The sequence below is a fragment of the Oreochromis niloticus genome, linkage group LG19 (genome assembly GCF_001858045.2).
Source record: "Oreochromis niloticus isolate F11D_XX linkage group LG19, O_niloticus_UMD_NMBU, whole genome shotgun sequence".
Classification (NCBI taxonomy): Eukaryota; Metazoa; Chordata; class Actinopteri; order Cichliformes; family Cichlidae; genus Oreochromis; species Oreochromis niloticus.
This window is the reverse complement of record NC_031983.2, coordinates 3,443,556-3,468,495: the sequence shown is the minus strand read 5'-3', so window position 1 is coordinate 3,468,495 and position 24,940 is coordinate 3,443,556. Positions and strand designations below refer to the sequence as shown.

The window sequence follows — 24,940 nt, the reverse complement described above, 5'->3', positions numbered from 1 at the left end:
TGGTTTAATGCTTTAATGTTTCTACATGTTATAAAAGTCCACACTGGAGCTTTATAAGGTGACCATATTTTGATTTCCAAAAATAAGACACTTGGCCCAGTCATGAAGAACTTTAATAATACTGTTTGCTTAAAGAAAACTTTGACATATTTAAACGATGCCTTCTCTGTGCGATTAATGAATAGTGAAATAAAAAATGTCATATAGGCTTAACAGTCCAGAAGTACAAAAACAGAGGATGGTTGGTCAGCCTAGCTTTAACGTCACAGCTGTGGGAGTGGCCGTCTCCTTGACTACGCGACACTAACAGTAACATGCTAACAGCGCGGTCGGGACCCAGCATGGCGCAGCCAGAGATGACACGGGTGTTTCTTAACAACGTGGACTCGTACGCATCCAGACACATCGCTCAGGTAACATTTGAAGCCTGTACGTACTGAGTGAAAGGAGCTGCTCTGACGTGGTGCGCCACCTCACAGCAACACCAAACATGACTCATTAGCTTTGGCTTGGAGCAGAGCGAGCAAACAACACCGGAAATGATGTTAGATAGGTGTCATCTTCGATTCACTGATTCGTATTTTCAGCATTAATCCCTTTCACATCATCGGTTACTAAAACAAGGATACTTTCTCTATTATTGTTAGCCCTACTGCCCTATCTCCTCCTACTCCTTAACCACCTGTTTCCGGTACAACAGTCGTTGGTGAGCTTCCACGCATTTAAATGACGTCATTCTGATGGGTGGATTACGCTTGAGGTGTTTTCACAGACTGATGGTGATGTAAAACGTCCTGTCTAAATATGGAGTCACTTACATTTTCAGAAAGTCATGAAACGGTGATGACTTGCTTTAAGCTGCAGGGGCGGATCTAGACAAATTTTCTTAGGGTGGCATGAGGGTGGCAAAGAAATCAAATGGGGTGGCAAAATCAAAGCCTTTTTTCCCCCCCAAACACATATGCAGGTGGTTACATATGGTTAAAATGATTCAAATGCAGTAAGTATACACGTTTTTCATATAAATATAGTCTATAACTTAATTATTGTCCGTAGCCCACATAATTACACACTTTAGTTACATAAAACATGTGAGTTTTGATCTTATGTATTGTATAGCCTGTATAATAAATAAATATGGAGCCCAATAAGTATAAAATCCAGAAAGCTACACAACATGGGGCGGTTCATTTACAAACACAAGTCTAACTTAAGTTTCACTGTTTTTTGTTAGAAAACAATCACATTGTTACAGCTTAAATTACACAAAATGTCAGAAATCTGCACTGTCATGAACAAAAATTTAAACCTAATTTTTCATGATTTGTTGGATTAACCCTCTGAGGTCTGAAATACAACCGGACATTTTTGACTCCTTTTGAGTTTACGTTTGTATTTCACCCTCAAATTGTTTCATTTTATTTTTTCCCCTTTGCCTTGTTTGGTATCTTTACAGCTCAACTGAATTTAGTTGTTTTTTTCACTGACATACTGCATTAGTATTACTGATCTGAAATCAGATAAAGAACTTAAAATCCTAGTAGTATTTTTTTACTGTAAAAAAAACCACAGACATGTTGAGTAAATTTTTATAACTTGAAATGCAAATATAAATTGTACTTTTGTAAACATATACAACTATTTCTCTAAAAATGCAGCCAATACACCTGCCGTTTTTTTCATTTTGTACAACCATTTAAAAATATTACTAAAACTAAAATGAGAGAACAATCAGGTTTCGCAATAAGATGCCCCACAAATGATGTGTACCAGTAAAAAAAAAGTTTGTCCACCAAAAGACAGAACAGCACAGGGACAAACCTGCAGGCCTGACAACAGCAGGTGTATCACTCCGCTGGTTTTCTACTTAGTGACAGTGTTTACGTTGCAAATGTGCCTTAGTGACATTCATTAGTGCCCTCACTGACACACAAGACAAAACGACTACACAACAGAACAACTACACAACACAACACAACACACTAAGTATACACTCCACACTAAACGTCACAAATCTCCCACATCTAAAAACTCTCTCGCTCTCTCTGTCTTGCTGCCGTTACCGTCACTCCCAAAACTCTCCCCTCTTCCTAAACAACCAAATCCCACGTGTTGACTTTCTTTTTTAATTGGTCGACATGGTGCATTTTTCCACCGATATGGTAAATGGTAAATGGCCTGTATTTATATAGCGCTTTACTAGTCCCTAAGGACCCCAAAGCGCTTTACATATCCAGACATCCACCCATTCACACACACATTCACACACTGGTGATGGCAAGCTACATAGTAGCCACAGCCACCCTGGGGCGCACTGACAGAGGCGAGGCTGCCGAACACTGGCGCCACCGGGCCCTCTGACCACCACCAGTAGGCAATGGGTGAAGTGTCTTGCCCAAGGACACAACGACCGAGACTGTCCAAGCTGGGGCTCGAACCGGCAACCTTCCGATTACAAGGCGAGCTCCCAACTCTTGAGCCACGATCGCCCCCCCCCGTAGGAAAGAGGTGGCTTTTTTCTTTCTTTACTGTTTTCGCGCTGTCCTTAGAAAACGCTTAAAACACACACACACAAAAACGTGACGACAGTATTTATAAAAAAGCGTGGCTTATATATATTATCATAACTCTGGATTTACTGGCCTGTAATTAAAATTTAAAAACTTTGAAGTCCAAACTTTCAATGTGGGCTGAAACAGAGACTCAGTGTGGCTGCAGCTTGTTGCTGTGTCAGCTTACATCAGTCATGTGATTTGGAGGTGCAGCGTGTCCGTGGACCACAGAGGGTTAATAACCCTTCTAGATCCGCCCCTGTTAAGCTGATGTGAGCTGGACTTACTGTAGCTTTACAAAGAAAACCATTTATATATTTATTTTCAAAATAAAAAGCCCACAGAGAGAAATGTTCAGAGGAATCTCTGTGTGTGACCTATTCAAGCGTAACCAGTGACATGAGGACTTTGCAGGGGACCAATTTGAATTATATTCTAGGCACCTTGTTACTAGCAGCCAGTAGCAAAAAAAACCCACTAGTTGTTCCCTGGTCTTTATTTGAATCTGTAATAAATAGCCAGGTAAACAGTTATACAGTCATAAAATAGTATTTTTACACCCACAAGATGATGCTAAAGAGCCATCAGTTTGGCATGGTGTGCAGTGTGTCCTACAAACCTGAGGAAACTGGACAAGTGGGGGCAAACGAAGAAATGTGTTACAAGTGACTCTAGCTTACAACAAAGGAGAGTTCACACAAGTTTCTCAAGCATGAACTGGGTTATTTACAAAAGAAAACTCAGGAAAGTTTGTCAATCAGTTCTGAGGTGTGTTCTTGGATGAGTGAGCACTGAGCCTGTGAGAGCAACTGAAACAAGGAGTTGGCTAGGTGTCCTCAGCGCCACAGTAGGGTCACATGATCTACTAAAGCAAACAGAAACGCCACCACAGGGCCGTCAGAGCAGACCTAAAAACACAGAAAGAAACACACACACAGTAAGAAGCCCAGAGAGCCACTCCTGAAGACGACTTAAAGAAATTACAGGAAAACTTAAGAGAGTTCAAGCCGTGTGGAACAAGAAAGGCTTTTCAGTCTTTTCAAGTTGGTTTGAACGTTGTTTTTGGATTAGGTCCTGAGTGGAAGTGTGGCTGGAGCTGCTGTTAATACAAACTCTGATCTGGAGGCAGAGCTGCTGTCAAACCATAAGAGGACCTTCCAGGTGGTGGGAACTGTTTCACATCCATCTGCCGTGGAAAGGCCTCATGTGTTCGAACAATACACTGTAAGTACTTTAAAGTCGTTTACGCTGTGAAAGCCTTAGCCTTTTATTCAAACTTTAAATTCAAGACCAATTATTTGTTGCTTTTTTCAAGCATCTGAACCGAGATGAGCTCCTTTCCAAACTGATGGGCTGTGATGTTGTTATCTACAATGTTACCCAGCATGCTGATCAGGTGGAAGAAGCTCTCTGGGCTGCCTCAGGTAAGTCTGTTAGGTATCCCTGAGGCTATGTGCTCAATATTTGCTTATAAGTACAAATTCTTGTTTGTATTTATGTTTATTATTTATTTATTTGTACTTTGTTTTTCCTTACTTTAGCTTTAGCTACTTTACAAATTGATATTTTTGAAAACCCATATGATGAACCCAGAAAGGTTGATTCTGTTGATCTGGACGTTTTCTGTGGGAGAAACGTTTCGTCCCTCATCCAGGTGACTTCGTCAGTCCTTCAGTTGATGTGCAGTACTGCATTTGTGCTTGGTTTGATAACACCGGCCATGTTAGTGAATACTATGGCACGTATGACTTACTGATTCCACTGGCTGATATTTATTGGTTGTGCTGGCCAATAATAATAATAATAATGATGATAATAATAATGTATACTTTATTGATCCCCGTGGGGAAATTACTTGTTTTTCTCTGCATTTGACCCATTACGAAACGTTACGGAGGTAACTATGGTTGTTTTTTATTGTGGTTCTCTTGTTCACATTGGTAATGCACTCAGTGCACTCTGTCCAGAATTTAACAACAGCCATCATTTATACAAATCAAGCTGAAGACAGCAGTGGTTCAGACGCTGGCCCTGCAGCCCTGATTATTACCTGATCTTTGTCATGCTGGTCCATCTGGTCAGAAGGTCAAGCTTCCATGTGGAACTTCAGTTTTAGATTTAACTAGAATTTAAATATTGTTAAGTCAGTTTGAAGTTGTTGGAATGCCATCCCTACCGATAACACTTACCCATTTTACCAGTAGCATCTTCACAGTCCTGATGCATTTAAATGCCACTGGATCATGTCATTAAATGTAGTGTCTTTGATAGTTTTCTCCAGGTCTCTTTATGCTCTTTTCTTCACCCTCCAGCCAGTTGAGGTATATGTCACCTCTACCTGAGCCTGCTTCTGCCAAGTTCTCTTCCTGTTGAAAGGGAATTCTTCCTTCCCGTTGTCACCAGGTGGTGGTCCCAGGGCATCATCAGACTGCTGGTGCTCTCTCTCTAATATTGCACGGTCTTTAATTTATTATATAAAGCTCTGTGAGGGAACTGTTGTTGTGAACCAGAACTATATCAATGAACCAATGAAGTGTGTACGGGACAGCAGCATAATATTACTCACAGAGACTTGGCTGCAGCCATCAATTCCGGACTCGGCTATTGAGCTAGCAGGCTGCACGGTCCACCGTCACGACAGGAACGGCCACTCCGGTAAGAACAAAGGAGGGGTTTATGCATCTACACCAATGACAGCTGGTGCAAAAACACAAAGACTGTAGACAGCTATTGTTCCCCGGATTTGGAATATTTGACTGTGAAGTGCAGACCCGTCTACATATCTCGCATGTTTACTGTTGTCATGGTAACGGCCGTGTATGTACCACCCGATGCTAATGCTAACTCGGCCATGGAGGAGCTGCACAAGACAATAAGCAATCAGCAGAATTCCCATCCAAACGCAGTGCACATTATAGCTGGGGACTTCAACCCTGCTGATTTAAGGTCAGTATTCCCCAGATTTGAACAGTATATTAAATGTGCAACGAGGGGAAAAACACACTGGATAAAGCCTACAGCAACATCCAAAAAGGCTACAGAGTAACCCCTCTACCACATCTAGGTTTGTCAGACCACATGTCCATGCTGCTGATCCCTGCATACACTCCCGTTAGGAGAAGATCCCCCCCAGTCACAAAAACTGTGAAAACCTGCCCAGAAGGCGCATCACATCAGCTGCAGGACGGTTTTGAAAACACGGACTGGAGTGTGTTCGAACATCAGGACCTTGAAGAGCACACAACATCAGTGCTCTCATATATTAACTTCTGTGTCAACAGTGTCACTGTGGACAAACGTCTCCGGGTGTATTCCAACCAGAACCCCTGGATGACTAAAGAGGTCCAGGTCCTGCTGAAGCAACGTGACGCCGCTTTTAGATCCGGTGATGGTATGCATTACAGTGCAGCCAGATCTGAGTTGAAAAGAGGCATCAGAGAAGCCAAGGCAGCGTACAAGAGAAGGATCGAAGACCACTTCAGCAACAACAACTCACGACAGCTATGGCAGGGAGTTCAGCACTTAACCAACTACAAACCCTGCAATACCACGTTGACTGAGGGTAACGCCGAGCTTGCGGAGGAGCTGAACCACTTCTTCGCACGCTTTGAGGTGAAGGGACCAGAGGCAGCAGCAGCAAAAACATCGGACAGCAGCAGCAGCCCAAGCCTCATAGTGCAGGAATATGAGGTGAGGCGCACACTGAGGGCAGTGAACCCCAAGAAGGCCGCCGGACCAGATAGGGTAACCGCAAGGGTCCTTAAAGAGTGTGCAGACCAGCTGGCTGGGGTCTTCACTAAGATCTTCAACACTTCACTGTCCCAGTCCTGCATCCCGCCGTGCCTAAAGTCAGCCACAATTGTCCCACTGCCAAAGCGTACTAACATTAGCAGCCTCAACAACTACCGACCAGTTGCTCTAACACCTGTTATAATGAAGTGCTTCGAGAAACTGGTCCGACGTCACATCATGTCCTGCCTGCCACCAACACTCGACCCACTCCAGTTCGCATACAGAGCTAACAGATCAACTGAAGATGTCATTGCTACAACGCTCCACACCACCATCTCTCACCTGGAAGTGCAGGGCCGTTACGCCAGGCTGATCTTTGTTGACGTTAGCTCTGCTTTCAATACGATACTCCCGGACAGACTAATAGTTAAACTGCTGGAAATCGGACTTCCTTCTACCACCTGCCGCTGGATCAGAGACTTCCTGTCAGACCGTGTACAGAGAGTTAGAGTGGGGCCTCATCTTTCCTCAGCCCTCAGCCTCAACACCGGCTCTCCACAAGGCTGTGTACTGAGTCCCCTACTGTACACTCTGTACACACATGACTGTGTTAGTACCCACCCAGACAACGCAGTCATCAAGTTTGCAGATGATACCACCGTGGTGGGGCTCATCTCTGGGGGAGATGAGACGGCGTACAGAGCTGAAGTTCAGAGGCTGTCAGATTGGTGTGTAGATAACAACCTGGACCTCAATACCACCAAGACAAAAGAACTGGTAGTTGATTTCAGAAGGAGGAAGTCTGAGCTGCAGCCTGTCAGCATCAACATGGAGTGCGTGGAAAGGGTCTCCAGTTTCAAGTTTCTGGGTGTGCACATAGACACAGACCTCCAATGGAGCCCAAACACCTCGACTGTTTTGAAGAAGGCCCAACAGCGTCTCCACTTTCTGAGAATCCTCAGAAAAATGGACCTGAAGAAGGAGCTGCTGACCGTCTTCTACCGCTGCTCCATTGAAAGTGTGCTGACATATTGCATCGGTGTGTGGTTCTCCAGCTGCACCACAGCACACAGAAAGGCACTCCAGAGGGTCATCAATATGGCCCAAAAAATCATTGGACATCCTCTTCCCTCCCTGAAGGACCTGTACAGCACTCGCTGTCTCAAGAGGGCGTGCAGCATCCTACGGGACGGTACACACCCAGGACACCGGGTGTTTAAGCTGCTGCCGTCTGGCAGGAGGTTCAGGCTGCTGAGGTCCCGAACAAATAGACTCAAGGACAGCTTTTACAACAGGGCAACAGCCCTGATCACTGCAAACAGCTGACCTGACTGGCTACCTACCTGGACTTTTTTTGGGGGGGAGGTAACAACGGTAAAAACAGTAACAATAATAATATTTATATTTATAACAAGGTGCAATAATAATTAATGTGCAATAATAACAGTGTGCAATACAAATACACTTATTCTTCTTTTTTATTACTAAGTTATTATACTGTGTTGTGTTGTTTGTGTTGCGTTGTGATGTGTCGCATCGTGTCGTGTTGTGTTGTATGTAGTGCCGACGTAGGACAGTTTTCCAATTTCATTGTACTATTGTACTATGTATGACTGTGCAATGACAATAAAGAGTTATCTTATCTAATCTGATTGAAATTGAAAAGCTCTTTAAGCCGTCACAAAAGATTTTTTTTTCAATCGTAGCGCTTCACAGTGAAGTCGAGCATTTTTCTGGGCCAAAGTTGTTTATCCTCATCTCCACGATCATGACCTGGGCCTGCAGCAAGCCAGCTGATCCTGTAAGTGTATATAACAGAAATCTGACATACCGGTCATTGTGCATTTGTAATATCTACCTAAACTTATAAGAAACTCATTAAAGTGAAGCCTTTATGAGAAACAAGATGTTTCTGACTACAGTGCTCTCTGGGATAAAAAGATGTAGTAAGAACATTATAGATGTTATCACAATGTTGTGTCAAAAGCAAAAAACCATCTCAGGGTTTTATGATTCGTTCTTTATATTTCTGTACCCTGTGACATGGAGTACCAAGCATGTCCACATAAATCTGTCATGAAGTTGCTGGTAATCTCCTGCCATGATGCTCGTGACAGGATGATCTGGAGCTTCCTTTCACTGATGCGATTTTCTGGAGCAGGAGAGCACATCCCAATTTTGAACGGCACATTGACTTGGAGAAGAGAGTAGTGAAAATGGGCAAAACTGTAAGTGTGTAACAGTTTTTTAATAACAGACACTCGATGGAGACGTGTCTGAGTGTTACGTGTTACTTTTAGGAAAGAAAGCTCTTCTCCACGTACGTGGTGGCAGCAGGACTTCAGTACGGGATGGGAGAACAGATCTTCCACTACTTTTTCAAGGTAAGATTTGAAGGCTGCACTCTACAATTAGGATGAGGGATAGACAGACTTTGAAAGTCAAAGGTAGGTTAACACTGCAGATTAGTTTACTGCTGATGTTGACATCTTAATGTGTGATTGCCATAACTGGAAAACTGCAACGCAGGAGCTGCAAATTAACACCATAGGTGTATCTACTAAGACTCTCAGACAGGTTTGAATATCAGTGACCTCAAGGTCAGAGGTCAAGTTTTCTCAAAGTCTTATGAATGTGATATGTCAAGATGGAAATCAGCTAGGATTTTCAGGTTGATACGATATGTGCAGCTGCTGAAAGACGGTTTCAAAGTCAGCTGAACCTCACTGTCAGGGAGAGAAACACTACATGTATATAGATCAGTGTTTCCCAACCTTTTGAAACCACACACATATTTCACATTAGAAAAATCACACAGCACAACCAAACAAATATGTCACAAAAGCATGTTGATCATTTTCCCCCACACACCAGACGTAGCAGAATTGGGTTGGTTTGGACTTTAATGCTTTCTTCTGACCACTGCTCATGCTAGGGCCTTCATCTGGGTTGGACCCAGGTCAGACTGAGCACTCTATCTTTTCAGATATTTATCTATTGCTGTTACACGCCGCATCGTCTCACAGCATGACTGTTATGTTTCTTCTTTGTCTTCTTCTGTTTTACTGGCACTTGGCAAGCCATTTAATTAGAGCAGGTAGTTGCACTGCCCTCTAGTGGAAGAGAATGTAATTGTTCTGCCTGAACAATTACATTCAGCTGATCATTTCTCACGGCACACCTATGTGCCGCAGCTCAGTGGTTGGGAAACACGGGTCTGAATTATACATTAGAGCTCTCAGAGCTGTCATGGACTGAACCCTGTCTGTGAGGCTACATTTAAAAATAAATGTTTTAAGTTCGTACAGCACGTCTATCGGCGTCTTGTCCGAGCAGAGAATACAATCTCACTAGGTTAGTTGGTTGGATTAGATTATGGTAGCTAACTAGCGCCAACCAATGACTCAGTGGATTCAATTCAATTCAATTCAATTTTATTTATATAGCGCCAAATCACAACAAAAGTCGCCTCAGGGCGCTTTATATTGTACAGTAGATAGCACAATAATAAATACAGAGAAAAACCCAACAATCATATGACCCCCTATGAGCAAGCACTTTGGCGACAGTGGGAAGGAAAAACTCCCTTTTAACAGGAAGAAACCTCCGGCAGAACCAGGCTCAGGGAGGGGCGGGGCCATCTGCTGCGACCGGTTGGGGTGAAAGAAGAAAAACAGGATAAAGACATGCTGTGGAAGAGAGACAGAGATTAATAACAGATATGATTCGATGCAGAGAGGTCTATTAACACATAGTGAGTGAGAAAGGTGACTGGAAAGGAAAAACTCAATGCATCATGGGAATCCCCGGCAGCCTACGTCTATTGCAGCATAACTAAGGGAGGATTCAGGGTCACCTGGTCCAGCCCTAACTATATGCTTTAGCAAAAAGGAAAGTTTTAAGCCTAATCTTGAAAGTAGAGATAGTGTCTGTCTCCTGAATCCAAACTGGAAGCTGGTTCCACAGAAGAGGGGCCTGAAAACTGAAGGCTCTGCCTCCCATTCTACTTTTAAATACTCCAGGAACAACAAGTAGGCCTGCAGTGTGAGAGCGAAGTGCTCTAATAGGGTGATATGGTACTACAAGGTCATTAAGATAAGATGGGGCCTGATTATTTAAGACCTTGTATGTGAGGAGCAGGATTTTGAATTCAATTCTGGATTTAACAGGAAGCCAATGAAGGGAAGCCAAAACAGGAGAAATCTGCTCTCTCTTTCTAGTCCCTGTCAGGACTCTTGCTGCAGCATTTTGGATCAGCTGAAGGCTTTTCAGGGAGTTTTTAGGACATCCTGATAATAATGAATTACAGTAGTCCAGCCTGGAAGTAATAAATGCATGAACTAGTTTTTCAGCGTCACTCTGAGACAGGATATTTCTAATTTTAGAGATGTTGCACAAATGGAAGAAAGCAGTCTTACATATTTGTTTAATATGTGCATTGAAGGACATGTCCTGGTCAAAAATGACTCCAAGGTTCCTCACAGTGTTACTGGAGGCCGAGGTAATGCCATCCAGAGTAAGAATCTGCTTAGATACCATATTTCTAAGATTTTCAGGGCCGAGTACAATAACCTCAGTTTGATCTGAATTAAGAAGCAGAAAGTTAGTGGCCATCCAGGTCTTTATGTCTTCAAGACATTCCTGCAGTTTAACTCATTGGTGTGTGTTACCTGGCTTCATGGATAGATAGAGCTGCGTGTCATCTGCATAGCAGTGAAAATTTGTGCTATGTCTTCTAATGATGCTGCCTAAGGGAAGCATGTATAATGTAAACAGAATTGGTCCTAGCACTGAACCCTGTGGAACACCATAATTGACCTTAGTGTGTGAAGAGGACTCTCCATTTACATGTACAAATTGGAGTCTATTAGATAGATATGATACAAACCACTGCAGTGCAGTACCTGTAATACCTACAGCATGTTCTAATCGCTCTAATAGGATATTATGGTCAACAGTATCGAACGCAGCACTGAGGTCTAGCAGGACAAGCACAGAGATGAGTCCACTGTCAGAGGCCATAAGAAGATCATTTGTAACCTTCACTAAAGCTGTTTCTGTGCTGTGATGAGCTCTGAAACCTGACTGAAACTCTTCAAATAAGCCATTCCTCTGCAGATGATCTGTTAGCTGTTTGACAACTACTCTTTCAAGGATGTTTGATATGAAAGGAAGGTTGGAGATTGGCCTATAGTTAGCTAAGACAGCTGGGTCTAGAGATGGCTTTTTAAGTAAAGGTTTAACTACAGCCACCTTGAAGGCCTGTGGTACATAGCCGATTATTAGAGATAGGTTGATCATATTTAAGATTGAAGCATTAATTAATGGCAGGACTTCTTTGAGCAGTTTTGTAGGAATGGGGTCTAAAAGACACGTTGATGGTTTGGAGGAAGTAATTATTGAAGTTAACTCAGAAAGATCAATTGGAGAAAAAGAGTCTAACTTAACATTGATGGTACTAAAAGTAGCTGTAGATAATATTACATCTGTGGGATGATTATTGGTAATTTTTTCTCTAATGATAAAAATTTTATTTGTGAAGAAGTTCATGAAGTCATTACTAGTTAACGTTAAAGGGATTGTTGGCTCAGTAGAGCTCTGACTTTTTGTCAGCCTGGTTACAGTGCTGAAGAGAAACCTGGGGTTGTTCTTATTTTCTTCAATCAGTGATGAATAGTAAGATGTTCTGGCTTTGCGGAGGGCTTTCTTATAAAGCAGCAAACTATTTCTCCAGGCTAAATGATGATCCTCTAAATGTGTGACACGCCATTTCCTCTCCAGCTTACGAGTTATCTGCTTTAGGCTACGTGTTTGAGAATTATACCACAGAGTCAGGTACTTCTGATTTGAGGCCTTAGTTTTCACAGGAGCTACAGTATCCAGAGTCGTACGTAGTGAGGAGGTAAAATTATTAACAAGATAATCGACCTCTGTTGGAGTAGCGTTCAGATAGCTGCTCTGCTCTATGTTGGTACAGGGCATTGAAGACGATAACAGTGGGTGGATTATATTCTTAAACTTAGTTACAGCACTTTCAGAAAGACATCTACTTTGATAAAGTCTACTCTCCACTGCTGTGTAATCAATTATTGTAAATGTAAATGTTATCAGGAAATGATCAGACAGCAGAGGGTTTTCAGGAAACACTGTTAAATGTTCAGTTTCTATGCCATATGTTAAAACAAGATCTAGAGTGTGATTAAAGTGGTGGGTGGGTTCTTTTACATTTTGAGAGAAGCCAATTGAGTCTAGTAACAGATTAAATGTGATGTTGAGGCTGTCATTTTTAGCATCTACATGGATGTTAAAATCACCCACAATAATTATTTTATCTGAGCTGAGCACTAAATCAGATAAAAAGTCTGAGAAATCAGAGAGAAACTCTGTGTAAGGCCCAGGTGGACGATAGATGATAACAAGTAAGACTGGTTTCTGAGTTTTACAGCTGGGGTGGACGAGGCTAAGCATCAGGCTTTCAAATGAATTAAAAGTCTGTCTTGGTCTTTCGTTAATTAATAGGCTGGTGTGAAAAATTGCTGCCACACCGCCCCCTCGGCCTGTGCTTCGGGATTTCTGGTAGTTAGAATGACTCGGGGGTGTTGATTCATTTAAACTAACATACTCATCCTGCTGCAACCAGGTTTCTGTAAGGCAGAGTAAATCGATTTGTTGATCAATTATTAAGTCATGTACTAACAGAGACTTGGAGGAGAGAGACCTAATATTTAATAATCCACATTTCACTGTTTTACTCTTTGGTTCAGATGTGGATACTGTATTGTTCTTTCTTTGTGATTTTTTATGTTTAAGTTGTTTATTGCTGGTTTTTAGTTTGTTTTTTGTCTGTTTGGGAGCTGACACAGTCTCTATGGAGATGGGTTTTTGGGGGGGTAGCAGGAGGAGAGAAGCTGCAGAGAGGCGTGTAAGACTGCAACTCTGCTTCCTGGTCCCAACTCTGGATAGTCATATTTTGGGGGGTTTAATAAATTGGTCCATATTTCTAGAAATGAGAGCTGCTCCATCCAAAGTGGGATGGATGCCGTCTCTCCTAACAAGACCAGGTTTCCTCCAGAAGGTTTGCCAATTATCTATGAAGCCCACATCGTTTCTGGGACACCACTCAGACAGCCAGCAATTTAAGGAGAACATGCGGCTAAACATGTCACTCCTGGTCTGATTGGGGAGGGGACCAGAGAAAACTACAGAGTCCCACATTGTTTTGGCAAAGTTACACACCGATTCAATATTGATTTTAGTGACCTCCGATTGGCGTAACCGGGTGTCATTACTGCCGACGTGAATTATGATCTTACTGTATTTACGTTTACCCTTAGCCAGCAGTTTTAAATTTCCTTCAATGTCGCCTGCTCTGGCCCCTGGAAGACAATTGACTATGGTTGCCGGCAGTGGCGGTCCTAGCCTATTTGGTGCCCTGGGCGAACACTCCCTCTGCCCCCCCCCCCCCCCCCCCACACACACACACACACACACACACACACACACACACATATGAAGAGAGAGAATGCATAGTATGCAAACGGCTACTAAACAGACATCATAATTCGTCATACAATGAGAACAGGACAAATCAACAATTGACACTGACTAATTACTATTATATTAATATTAATTCAATTCAATTCAATTCAATTTTATTTATATAGCGCCAAATCACAACAAAAGTCGCCTCAAGGCGCTTTATATTGTACAGTAGATAGCACAATAATAAATACAGAGAAAAACCCAACAATCATATGACCCCCTATGAGCAAGCACTTTGGCGACAGTGGGAAGGAAAAACTCCCTTTTAACAGGAAGAAACCTCCGGCAGAACCAGGCTCAGGGAGGGGCGGGGCCATCTGCTGCGACCGGTTGGGGTGAAGAAGGAAAACAGGATAAAGACATGCTGTGGAAGAGAGACAGAGATTAATAACAGATATGATTCGATGCAGAGAGGTCTGTTAACACATAGTGAGTGAGAAAGGTGAGTGGAAAGGAAAAACTCAATGCATCATGGGAATCCCCGGCAGCCTACGTCTATTGCAGCATAACTAAGGGAGGATTCAGGGTCACCTGGTCCAGCCCTAACTATATGCTTTAGCAAAAAGGAAAGTTTTAAGCCTAATCTTGAAAGTAGAGATAGTGTCTGTCTCCTGAATCCAAACTGGAAGCTGGTTCCACAGAAGAGGGGCCTGAAAACTGAAGGCTCTGCCTCCCATTCTACTTTTAAATACTCTAGGAACAACAAGTAAGCCTGCAGAGCGAGAGCCAAGTGCTCTAATGGGGTGATATGGTACTACAAGGTCATTAAGATAAGATGGGGCCTGATTATTTAAGACTTTGTATGTGAGGAGCAGGATTTTGAATTCAATTCTGGATTTAACAGGAAGCCAATGAAGGGAAGCCAAAACAGGAGAAATATGCTCTCTCTTTCTAGTCCCTGTCAGTACCCTTGCTGCAGCATTTTGGATCAGCTGAAGGCTTTTCAGGGAGTTTTTAGGACATCCTGATAATAAAGAATTACAGTAGTCCAGCCTGGAAGTAATAAATGCATGAACTAGTTTTTCAGCATCACTCTGAGACAGGATATTTCTAATTTTAGAGATGTTGCGCAAATGGAAGAAAGCAGTCTTACATATTTGTTTAATATGTGCATTGAAGGACATGTCCTGGTCAAAAATGACTCCAAGGTTCCTCACAGTGTTACTGGAGGCCGAGGTAATGCCATCCAGAGTAAGAATCTGCTTAGATACCATAGTTCTAAGATTTTCAGGGCCGAGTACAATAACCTCAGTTTGATCTGAATTAAGAAGCAGAAAGTTAGCGGCCATCCAGGTCTTTATGTCTTTAAGACATTCCTGCAGTTTCACTAATTGGTGTGTGTTACCTGGCTTCATGGATAGATAGAGCTGCGTGTCATCTGCATAGCAGTGAAAATTTATGCTATGTCTTCTAATGATGCTGCCTAGGGGAAGCATGTATAATGTAAACAGAATTGGTCCTAGCACTGAACCCTGTGGAACACCATAATTGACCTTAGTGTGTGAAGAGGACTCTCCATTTACATGTACAAACTGGAGTCTATTAGATAGATATGATACAAACCACTGCAGTGCAGTACCTGTAATACCTACAGCATGTTCTAATCGCTCTAATAGGATATTATGGTCAACAGTATCAAACGCAGCACTGAGGTCTAGCAGGACAAGCACAGAGATGAGTCCACTGTCAGAGGCCATAAGAAGATCATTTGTAACCTTCACTAAAGCTGTTTCTGTGCTGTGATGAGCTCTGAAACCTGACTGAAACTCTTCAAATAAGCCATTCCTCTGCAGATGATCTGTTAGCTGTTTGACAACTACTCTTTCAAGGATGTTTGATATGAAAGGAAGGTTGGAGATTGGCCTATAATTAGCTAAGACAGCTGGGTTATATTATTGTATATATTGTTTGGAGTTTAGTCTGTTACTGTAACTATTTTTACCATTTCTTCTTGGAGGAACTGTAACCCATATAATTAAGAAAGTATTCTGAAAGTTTTAGGATGCATGACCTGCCATTATCCAGTGACACATGTGCTTACCTGTATCTTTTGCTTGTTTCTCCTTGTAGGAGCCATAATTAAATGTATTGAATTTTAATGATCACTGGGTTTTCATTTGTTTGGTTGCTATGGTGATGTGTAACGGGAGTCATGTGGGTGGTAGCGGCGACATTAAGAGGGCGTTGTCAGTCTGTCTTTCACTGGTTTGATTTTGACAGAGAGGAGGGCTGGTAGCCGTAGTTTTTGTTGACCGCAGCCAACGAGTTTCCCCTTGTTGCATTAGAGCCTGTGATGTTTTAAGAGTTTGTATTGCGAGCCGCTCTGTAAACTTTTCAAGCACTTTAATAAACAAGCAAGCAATTCCACCTCTCGCATTATTGCATAAAGTTGACAGCGCGTCAGGCAAATAGGCAGGCTCAGTCCCCGGCCTCTAGCGACTGTGGAAGTCGCTACACTCCTCCTCTTCTTTCTCTTTTTTTAAACTTTAAAAACGGGTTGTGTCTGAGACTTTAAATCAACAAAATATAAAATATACATTTTAAATTATTATTGATCCCTGTATATTCATGTTTTTACTCTTAACTATTTATTGTTCGTTTACTTGCACTGCTGTAACTGGAGCCTCGTCGTCTCGTCTCTCTCTATACTGGACTGTATGTAGCGGAGATGACAATAAAGTTTACTTTGACTTCAGCAGCGAGCAGGCGCACCGAGGGCTCTCGCGCTCACTTTTCGTGTATTGATTGATTTATTGATTAATTATGCTTTATTCATCCCGAGGGAAATATAGAAAAACATCGGTGCAAATTATAAGTCTGTATCATGATGTCTGGTGTTTTCGTGTTGTTGGTTTGTTTTTATTTTGTTTTATTTTGCGAGTTGGTTATTAGATGCTGCTCCAGCCAGCCCGAGAATCCCCCGCCGCCCCGCCCTCTCCTCCCTGTGCCGCAAGCAGCAGGCGCACCCCGCAAACGGAGGGCTCCCTTACTCCCAGCAAATGGGCGATAGAAAACCGATCGGTGCCTATGCCATCCCCAATATGCGCTGGCATGATGTCGGGGCACCATGAGTACGAGCAATTTTTTATTTTTTTTGCCGATGCCCGTGATGCCGCCCCGGGCAACCGCCCGTGTCGCCCGTATCAAAAACCGCTACTGGTTGCCGGTGTCTCTAGCTTCACATGTCTGAGAACAGAATCACCAATTACCAGAGTTTGACCCCCGGCGGGTGTGTCGCCGAGTGGGGAAAAACGGTTAGACACATGAACAGGTTGGTGGTGTACCTGGGGCTTCAGTTTAAGACTATGCTTCCTCCTCACCGTCACCCAGCCGCCCTCTTTCCCCAGCTGCTTGGGGTCTGCCGGGGAACAGCTAGCGGGGCCTGCGCTATCTTCGGCTGCACCAGCTACAGGGGCCTGGCTAGCTACGGGTGAATGAAGGGTGCGAAGCCGAGTCTCCAATTCAGTAATCCTGGCCTCCAGAGCTGCAAATATGCTACATTTGTTACAGGTATCATTACTGCTAAAGGAGGCTGAGGAGTAACTAAACATCTGACACAATGAGCAGGAAAGTGCAGGAGGGACAGGTGAAGTAGCCATGGTGCTAACGAGTCCGCTACGAGCTAAGCTAGCGAAACAGTAAAGAGACAGTGAGTGAATACTTTGGCTATAAATTAGGTAGTGAGTACACAGAAAGGGTGATTCAGATTGTCAGGAGATTTCCTGTATTGCAACTCAGGTCAGAATAAAAACGCTCAGACAGGTTTAACGTGTACACGGGTGAGACTCAGGGAGACTCGCACCCTGCAGTAAAAGAAGCCTTTATTCATAGCTATTTTTCATAGCACGTACAGGAAGAGATAAAATAGAACTGTGCTGCGTGCAGGCTTCCTGTCTGCACAGAGTGTAACTTCCCCATTTAAGCTGAATACTGAAAGAGCAAACACATTTAGATAATGAAACGTACTTTTAAGCATAACATAATAAAAATCCCCAAATCCTGAAATCCCTTGACACAGATGAAGCACGTTAAGATTATACTATGAAAAAGGGATGTATCAAAAGATTTAAATTAAATTGCTAAGCAGAAAAGCTACTCAGAAACACCACCGTGTTTGAGCAGGAACAGGAAGTGATACTCTACCACAAAGCGAGCGAACACCAAGTGACAGCGCCACCAAGAGTCAGGGACTCTTGGAGAACACGGAAACTAAAAAGCACGTTTGTGTGTGTGTGTAACACTTGTGGAGTGCTTTATAAATGATCACTGGTGTTTGTGCCAGGTGCACAGTGGTTCACTGAGCCGACAGGCTGTAGAATGATCAGTGTGAGGCCTGTAAGCTGGCAGGGTTTTTCCTGCAGAGGTGGATGTTAGAATTCCTGAGCATGCTTTGGTAGGAAACTTTTGGTTTGATCAAAAGTCACTAAATGATGTTGTACAATGGTTTTTATCTTCTCACTCTACAGTATGACAGAATATCAGGGCAACACAAAAAATCACAGTTTGAGAATTAAAGTCAAAATTCTGTTTAAAAAAAAAAAATCCAAATACTATTGTTGGAAAAAAGTCACAGTTGTTGTTTCAAGATAAACTCCCGTGACTGCTACTGTCTCCAAAATGCTTTGTGTAGCTGACTTTGTGAAATCGTGGGAATGATTTCTCTTAGAACATGAACACAATGTAGTGATAAGTATGAGGACACTAGAAAGATGCTGCAGAAGGCTGTGTCAGATTTATCCAAATGAAACGGCTGGCATTGTTATCGATGGTTACGCTCTCATGCAATAAAGTGGATACATGTTGTATCACATGACATGATAAGTCGGCTGACCGGTTTGTCTCTGTAACTCATGGAAAAATAGGAAAAAGAATATTCAGGTCTAATTAGATGAAAATGACCAAACAAATGTGAGTAACTGCAGTGATGTGACTTTATAGAAATCATGGCTGGGAGAAGATGGAATACCCATCTTTGGAGATGGCAAGAACATCGTTCCCACGATTCACATCCATGACTTGGCAAGGTTGGCTGCTTCATTCTGTTTGTACTACACAACTGACAGCCTGAAACATGAAGTCATCACACAACAGGGTCTGATGGTACAAACGATGTTTCACTGTTTCCTGTGGTTTTCCTTCTGTGTTCCAGTGTGGTTTACAGCGTGATCCAACATCAACCAAGACCATATTATCTACTAGCAGTGGACGATTCTAACAATACCATGGAAGAAATTGTCAAGGTGTGTCTAGCAAGTCATCAGGAAGCCTCGCCAAACCATAGACAGTATAAAAAGTGGGCTTAGCCTCGGGCTCTGGAACCATACCTGTGATTGGGAAAAATACTTCCATATAGCGTGTTTGGGAAAATGGCTTAACTCTACCAATGTAAACACTCGTTTCAGATAATATTGAATAACGCATGAAGTCCATTTTGTAAATTTTTCTCTTTCTCTGTCTGAAAGGAGGATTTTTCAGTGTACGTTGATTAGGTAATGAAAGAGTCTTTAGCCAATGAGCGTGTGGCTTCAGGGTCAGACCCCCCTGTGATCCACATCCAGCTTCAAACCCCCAGAAACACTCCGCTCCAGGCTAATGCGTGGCATCAACACTGACTATGACCATTAAAAATGAATGCAGTGAATCCTGTTACAAATACACAATCCATACGATGACAGCCTCAGGGGCGTCCATAGACTGCTGCTGTAAACTGTCTAACCTGTGCGAATATGAATGTTTGACATGTTTATCAGACAATTATGTTGATTCTCCTCCAGAAAATTGCCTCCATCCTCGGACCAGGGAAGATCCAGAAAAAGCCATCAGAGGATGCTTTCCTCACCAAGGATCTCAGTGTATGACGTGCCTCTCTATACTGCATTCATCAGTGTGTGACGTGTGCGCCATCAGTCAGTGATTCAGCTTTCAAAGAACTGAAGATGAAAAACGTTTTTCCTAAGATCAATGTGACTGTTGCTTTTTCACATTCATCTGCTTCCTGTGTGTGTGTGTGTGTGTGTGTGTGAGTAAGAATAAACATGTCGATCCTGCAGTGGGGCTTGCAGAGGTGAAAACATGGAAAGACGAGAAAAGAAGATTCTCCAACACACTGAAGTATTTTGTTTTTGCTACAACAGGTAATGGAAGCCAACTCTCTACTGGTCAGTCTCCGCATGGAGGCTGCTTACATCAAGAAACTTTTCTCTTTTAACTGGGTGTGCCAGTTTGGTCTGGTGGAAAATATAGAGGTGGTGGTGCAGGAGTTCCGGCAGACCCGCGGGTTGCTGGTATGCAGTCAAACACATATGAGACTACATACAGTGTGCACACTGTCAGGTTTTACTGGCTAATCTGTGTGTTTGCAGCCCGTCCGTCTGTGTGTACTGGGTGCTCCTGCAGTAGGTAAAACCACAGTGTCCAAAAAGATCTGCGAATACTACCGACTCCATCACATCACAGTGAAAAGCACCATCTCTGACACCATCGCCCGGCTGGTGAGCTCTTACTTTTCTCCTCTAAATCAATTAGAAATGAGTACAGCTGTAGGCATTTTAAACTGCTTTCCCTTCAGGAACATGCTGTCAGGAATCCTGATCCCGATGAAGGGAATTCCACACAAGATGTCCAGGAGCAGCTGAGCATGATGAAGGAACGCCTGGAACAGAACCGAGGTACGGCTCGTTTACTAAACGATTAGCTTCAGATAACGAGGTCTGGATGTGTTGGCACACGAGTCCTGACTGAGGGCAGTGTGTTTATTGTGAGGGTAATTTCTAGTTTTAATTATTAAGAACCAGAAATGTGTTTGTTTGCTTGTTTGTAAGTATATGTTTGGTGTTTGTGAGGCAGTCAGCACTCACATAAGCTATGGAGGAAGAAAATAGCTTATATACAGTTTCATAAGATTTTAAAAATATCTGAAGAAACAAAATACAAAAAAGCAACAACATGCTGTTTAACTGCGACATCAGTGATGCAGTAAGACAAGACCCTGCTACTTGTACTATAGCAGTAAATCCAACAGTAGTACTGGACGGGGAACTTGGCTCACCCCATACTCATATATGTACACACACACACCTGAACATATCAACATATTCACATGGAAATATCTACATACACACACACAAAGAAGAAAGAAACTAGCAGCCTCGTGATGAGTCACATGACCAGTGAGTCACACTCCCACTTTAGACACCTGGTTCTCCATCACCTGGTGTCAGAACTTAAACAGGTCCCCGTTCTCTCCAAGCTCCTTAGATGATAATTGTTTATCCTAATTTCAGTCTGAAAGCAGCGGACGTCAGGAGGAACCAAAGCCTAACATCTCCTCCTTCTCCCTGTGGCGACAGTTCCTGGTTATGTCTTCATGTTTTCTATATAGAACTAATTCATGACTTTAATTTCTACGTTAATATTTAACCTAATGTTGTGTAAGCTGCTTCAGTATTTATGACATTATTTCTGACTTGTCAGAGTTGACTTTAACACCTTCAGTTAATGCTGGTAAACATTTAGAAGGGTTTGCTAGTGTCAGTGTACAAAATTGCCACTCCTGTGATTGTCTGGCTTTTGCCTGATGGCCAGTGCTAAGGGCTCTACAGCCAGCCCAGGTACGATACAGCAGGTTTCCCTGACTGTGCCTCCTCAGAGGGATCAGACAGCAAACCAAAGCTGTGTTCTTTATATAAAAACCATCTGATCCACACCCAAAACCAGATGTCTTCATTACTTCAGTCATGTGTTCCACCTTAAACGTTTGTTCAGCAACGCCCAGTATGTTATGGACACTGGGGGTTTTTATTCATGGCTGTAAAATACTGATGTTAATCAATCCTGTCAGATCTGCGTACATGACTGAGGTTACAGCTCACTCTGAGAGGAATGTGTTTGTTTTCCATATTCATGAGGGACATTTGCTCTGTTTCCATATTTCTTTGGTGCTCTATGAAGACTCTGGGAGTCTGGAATATTCATTCAACTTATTAATTTTTTTTTTTAAACTTGACTGGGAAAAAGCTTCTTCACGACTGTAGCTCACTTTTATGTACCTCAGAAAGTAACAGAGCTCTGTTTGAAGCAGCTTGTATTATATGCAGATCGAGCATTTTCCTCACATGAACATTTCTCTGTAAGGTGACATGAGTTGCATTACAAACTCATCAGGTTTTATATTGGCTTTGAGTACTCTGTGCACTTTGTTGGGTCATTACTGAGCAGGGTGCTGTGTTTGTGCTCTCTGTCAGAGACTTGGTGTTGTGTCCCATCTTTGAACGTTCACACCTGTTTGTGAGGTGTCTGCTCAGCTATAGGAACATGCTGTGAGTTTATGGTTAGCTCTCACAAAGTGAGCAGAACGTGAATTAGGCAGGTTTTTGCACATGCTTCAGGATAAATCCGCTGTTAGACGGGGCAGTGACACCCATCATTAATTACATATTTATCTGTATTATGGGAAATGATCTGCTGCTGTGAACAGTGTTCGGATTGGATGGTTTTGTCACATGATCACATGGACTATTTGTACAGATTGGTATTATTGTATGATCTTTACAATATAAAGCGCCTTGAGGCATGAGTTGATTGAAACATGAATCCTGCAGGTCTGGATGAGGAGCTGCTGTTGAACGTGATGAGGGACAAGCTGATGACTAACCCGTGTAATAACCAGGGTTATGTGTTGGAGGACTTTCCCCAAACACGTGAACAAGCCAAAGAGCTCTTTGGCGGTGAGTCGGACACACCGAGGCTCTTACATGTCAGGGCCACACCTGCTCACTCACTCGTGTTTTCCTTCTTCCTCAGGTAAAGAAGAGGATGCAACATCCCAGAATTCTTTAACCAACATTATACCCGGTACCTGCAGGGAGCTGTGAATCAGATCCTTTTATTTCACATTTAACAAGAGTAACAGATGTGCAGTGAAGCCTGAGTGCTCCATCAGTAACAGTTCTCTTGTGTGGGCCACAGAGTTTGTGTTGTGCCTGGAGGCCACAGAGGCCTTCCTGTTGGATCGAGTGCTCAACCTGCCCGAGACCTGTGTGCAGGAACACAACTACGAGCCAGAGAACTTCTCGAGGCGGCTGGCTGCTTACAAGGAGAAACAGTCGGAGGATGATATGGTCCTCAACTACTTTTATGAGCATGACATCATCCCTCTGCAGTTTGGTAACCCGTGAAGTCTGACTGCATCACATGTGAGGGGGAAATGCTACTTTCTTAGTGTTGCTAAAAGTCTCTGTGCTCCTTGTCATCCTCTGCAGAGATCAGCAGCAGCAATGAAGCAGACTGCCTGTCTCTGATGCAGAAGGTCATTGACATAGTGGGCCAGCCCAGAAACTACGGTCCGAGCAGCCAGGAGGTGAAGGAGGAGGAGAGGAGGAAGGCTGCCGAGAGGCTGAGGAGAGAAGCCCAGGAGAGAGCAGAGGTGGAGCGGATGGAGGCCGACGAGGCCAGAGACAGGGCTGCACACTGGGCTGAGTGGGTAGGTGGAGGAGAAACACGAGGCGCTGTCAACTACATATAAAACACATTTCCTAGCAATGACCAGAGGGGTGCGCTATGAAGCTAGAGCTTTGGTTTAACAAGCTGCGTTACACATGACGTGAGACATTCAGTGTCACAAAGGTGGCCATGACGGCTAAACACCAAAAGAGTCATGGTGCAATGAAGCTGAATTATTCTCTACGTGTTTCTGTTTATTAGACTAAGAAGTTGGAGGAGGTGAGGCAGCAGGAGGAGGAAGAGCTGGAGGCCACGTCAGGCCCTATGAGGGACTACCTGATGGAACAGGTTGTGCCCACGCTGAGCCGGGGTCTGATTGAATGCTGCCGAGCTCAACCACAGGACCCCGTGGACTTCCTGGTATTTCACTGCCCACAGATTATTGCCTGGTCATTAGCGTCCACCTCTACATGACACTAATCATGATGGCGTGTGTCTCTTTGTCTTTCAGGCAGAGTACTTGCTGAAGAACAACCCCTTTTGAAGCCGATTACGAGCAGCTTTCCTAGCCGAGGAAAATTTCCTTTGAGTCTTTGAGACTCGTCAGAGCATTTCAGTCGTCACATGCCAAGTGTCCCCAACTCCATGCTGGGATTTTGATTAGGTCTGATTTCTAAGTGGCCCATTCTCCTGCCCCTGTTGCATTCATATACGGCTTTGTTTGGGCTCTGATGTGCTGGCCGTTACTTAAAAGCAACCCAAAAAGCAGATGAAAGTGTGCACAAAACCAGGAGCTAATTAGGAAGTTAATTTGCTTAATAAACTTGGTAAACTGTAAAGCAGACACGCTCGGGTCATAATTGCTTTGATTTAGCTTCAGATTTCCAGGAAGGATAAATGTTACGAATGGCAGCTAATTTGTCGGTCTCTCATGTTGCCACTCGTGACTCCAAAGTGTACATAATTGGTTGCGACAGAACACCAAACGATTTCATTGTACATACTTAATCACCACATGGGGAAATTAGTGGAGTTTATTTGGGAAACACTGTGATGCAAGCTGCTGCAAGACTGTTGGACTGCAGCATGTGTGCCCCAGGTACAAACACACACACACACAATATGCTTAAACAGTTTTCTGTCATAGTGACCAACATGCAGTATGTGGGTACAAACAGAACCTGAAGTTCAAAGTTCACTCTCTGTATTTACCTGCTCATTTTCATGATGCGCTGAAATAAACTGAGTATAGCAGATAATCTGTAACACCGAGTACATTAACACTAAACATAGTTTCAAACCCACACCATTACACAACACACGGTTCCCTGCTAGATGGTGATACCACAGTTGGCTCTCATCCATCATACTAAAATGTATCCGACAGCATGTATTTGATTTTTGTTTGTAGAGGTCCTCCTCTAAGGCGAGACCTGAGAAAAGCTTCCCAGTGGAAGTGCAGTGACCTCTGTCCACTGATGGTGCTGGGTGCACTGGTTCTATGATGGGAGATGAGAACAGCTCCCAGTCTGTGCTGCATTTGTGGACTGGTGTTACTGTGTAGGAAATGTGGAACAGCACGTGCTCGGTCTTCTTTAGTTCCACGCTTCTTTGCTGTGTGCTCAGAGCTGTGATTGGCCCTGAGGCCGAGGTGCTGTTTCTACTCCTCCCAA

The 24,940-nt window shown here is 43.2% G+C and overlaps 1 protein-coding gene across 2 annotated transcripts; it reads left to right on the top strand.

Annotated features, from left to right (window-relative positions):
* The first annotated feature begins 266 nt into the window (after nucleotides 1-266).
* ak7b (adenylate kinase 7b) lies at nucleotides 267-24,106 on the top strand. Of its 2 annotated transcripts, XM_005463447.4 has the most exons (18): nucleotides 267-413; nucleotides 3,624-3,776; nucleotides 3,868-3,976; nucleotides 7,991-8,085; nucleotides 8,402-8,512; nucleotides 8,585-8,668; nucleotides 18,765-18,850; nucleotides 18,976-19,066; nucleotides 19,601-19,678; nucleotides 19,961-20,110; nucleotides 20,189-20,317; nucleotides 20,395-20,494; nucleotides 22,427-22,552; nucleotides 22,629-22,679; nucleotides 22,794-22,991; nucleotides 23,087-23,307; nucleotides 23,529-23,687; nucleotides 23,779-24,106. In XM_005463447.4, exons 1-18 carry the CDS (start codon nucleotides 315-317, stop codon nucleotides 23,809-23,811), a joined length of 2,073 nt encoding a protein of 690 aa, XP_005463504.1. In that variant the 5' UTR covers nucleotides 267-314; the 3' UTR covers nucleotides 23,812-24,106. The 2 variants fall into 2 exon arrangements, with proteins under 2 accessions (XP_005463504.1, XP_013121720.1); XM_013266266.3 differs by lacking the exons at nucleotides 23,529-23,687; nucleotides 23,779-24,106 and having other exon boundaries at nucleotides 22,794-22,986; nucleotides 23,087-23,242.
* Nucleotides 24,107-24,940: the final 834 nt, after the last annotated feature.

Excerpts from the sequence above, each read along its gene's own strand:
- ak7b (XM_005463447.4), top strand. The coding sequence starts at position 315 with ATGCTAACAGCGCGGTCGGGACCCAGCATGGCGCAGCCAGAGATGACA. Across the intron at positions 19,067-19,600 it reads CCATGGAAGAAATTGTCAAG|AAAATTGCCTCCATCCTCGG; the intron begins GTGTGTCTAGCA and ends ATTCTCCTCCAG. Across the intron at positions 23,308-23,528 it reads CTGCACACTGGGCTGAGTGG|ACTAAGAAGTTGGAGGAGGT; the intron begins GTAGGTGGAGGA and ends TCTGTTTATTAG.